Source organism: Oreochromis aureus, linkage group 16, assembly GCF_013358895.1.
Source record: "Oreochromis aureus strain Israel breed Guangdong linkage group 16, ZZ_aureus, whole genome shotgun sequence".
Classification (NCBI taxonomy): Eukaryota; Metazoa; Chordata; class Actinopteri; order Cichliformes; family Cichlidae; genus Oreochromis; species Oreochromis aureus.
Genome location: NC_052957.1, coordinates 11,072,258 through 11,073,790, shown reverse-complemented (window position 1 = coordinate 11,073,790; position 1,533 = coordinate 11,072,258). Strand labels below are relative to the sequence as shown.

The 1,533-nt window shown below is 33.3% G+C and overlaps 1 protein-coding gene across 1 annotated transcript; it reads right to left on the bottom strand.

Moving 5' to 3' along the window:
• Positions 1-300: 300 nt before the first annotated feature.
• Positions 301-1,227, bottom strand: LOC116323665 (olfactory receptor 10A6-like). The gene has a single exon (XM_031744052.1). The coding sequence runs from the start codon at positions 1,225-1,227 to the stop codon at positions 301-303; it is 927 nt and encodes a 308-aa protein (XP_031599912.1).
• Between the last annotated feature and the right edge of the window lie 306 nt (positions 1,228-1,533).

Genomic DNA, 1,533 nt, shown 5'->3' with positions numbered 1-1,533 from the left:
TTAAAAATAAAATTATTCATAGCAATTTGTTTAATACATTGATCTGAGTCAGAATAATAACATTAGCCTTTCACTGAAAGCTGATTATCTCAGGAAAAAGAGTAAATTACATGTTAAAAGGTTACTTTAAAAAAGTAATACAACTTTAACTAGATCAATGACAAAGCATTTTTTAAATTAAAATATATGACTTACCAGATTTTATTTTCTTCATGTCTACAAACCATAAGACCATTGCCTAATGTTTCTGCACCAGACAGCAGAGAGGCTTCAAGACTTTCTTTTGCTGAACAAAGACATTTATTTTCTCTTAAACAGAAACCTTTTACATGATTGCCTTATCTTTGGCAAATTAAATCCATACATAAATGGGGTAAGCATTGGTTGACAAATGAGCATATACATAGGTAATATGATATTGACTTCATCTGGTACCTGACTTATTAAAAGTCTGAAGTTAATAGAGTGAAAAATACAGCCAACAAACAGGTTTGACACAGAGACAATCTGAGGGGTGCAAGTAGTCATGGCTTTCTGCTTGTTTTCTGTGGATGTTTTTCGACAGACTGTCAAAATTTTCACATAAGAGACTGAAATGAGACTGAATGGTATGAAAATACTCATTATGACAAAGATTATGATAGATATAGAGTTCTGGGCTGAACCTGAGCATGAAAGTTTAATTATTAATTGGTGCTCACAATACACATTTTCAATATTATTTCCACAAAACTTCAAACTGAAGATGAAAGAAAACGAGAGTATGAAAATAACGAATGAAAAAACCCACACAAGCAGAATAATCTTAAACACTCTCTCTGTGTTCATAATGACATTATAGCGTAATGGATGACAGATTGAGATATATCTGTCATAGGCCATGGCTGCTAAACTCCAAAACTCAGCAGGTGCACCTGTGTACAAAGAACACATCTGCAGAAAACACCACGGCAGGGTCACCTCATGACTGTCTGAAAACATCTGTGAGAGCAAAAGAGGATACAGCGATGTGCCTGCTTTTATTTCATTCACACATAAATTGCTGAGCAGTATATACATTGGCTCATGCAGCCTTCTGTCCACATGTATGACCACAATAAGAACTGTGTTGGCCACACAAATAGAGACATACCAAAACAATATTATGATAAAGTACAGGTATTTGAAATCCCCAACATTTCCATAAGCAGCCAGCACAAATGACACAATCTCACTGGAGTTTTCCATTTTCTGCTTAATATGAGACAGTGAACAAAATCAATAATAATGTTATCAGTGGTTCTTTAAGACATAGATATGGGTATCAGATGCCCAAGAGAAGTCTCTATTATATTGTTTAAATGGTATTTTACAAATAATTGTTATGCCATTATGACATATTCATTCTCAGCAGGTGTGACACCTGTGACAAAATGTTTACATAAGCAGTGAAATAATAAACAATAAACTGTTTTATATAAGGTTCAAGATTTGAGCTGAGAAATTAATTTGAACTGAAGAACAAATGAAATTATAACATAACATTATAGTCAT

Coding starts and splice junctions, on each gene's coding strand:
- LOC116323665 (XM_031744052.1), bottom strand. CDS start 1,227: ATGGAAAACTCCAGTGAGATTGTGTCATTTGTGCTGGCTGCTTATGGA.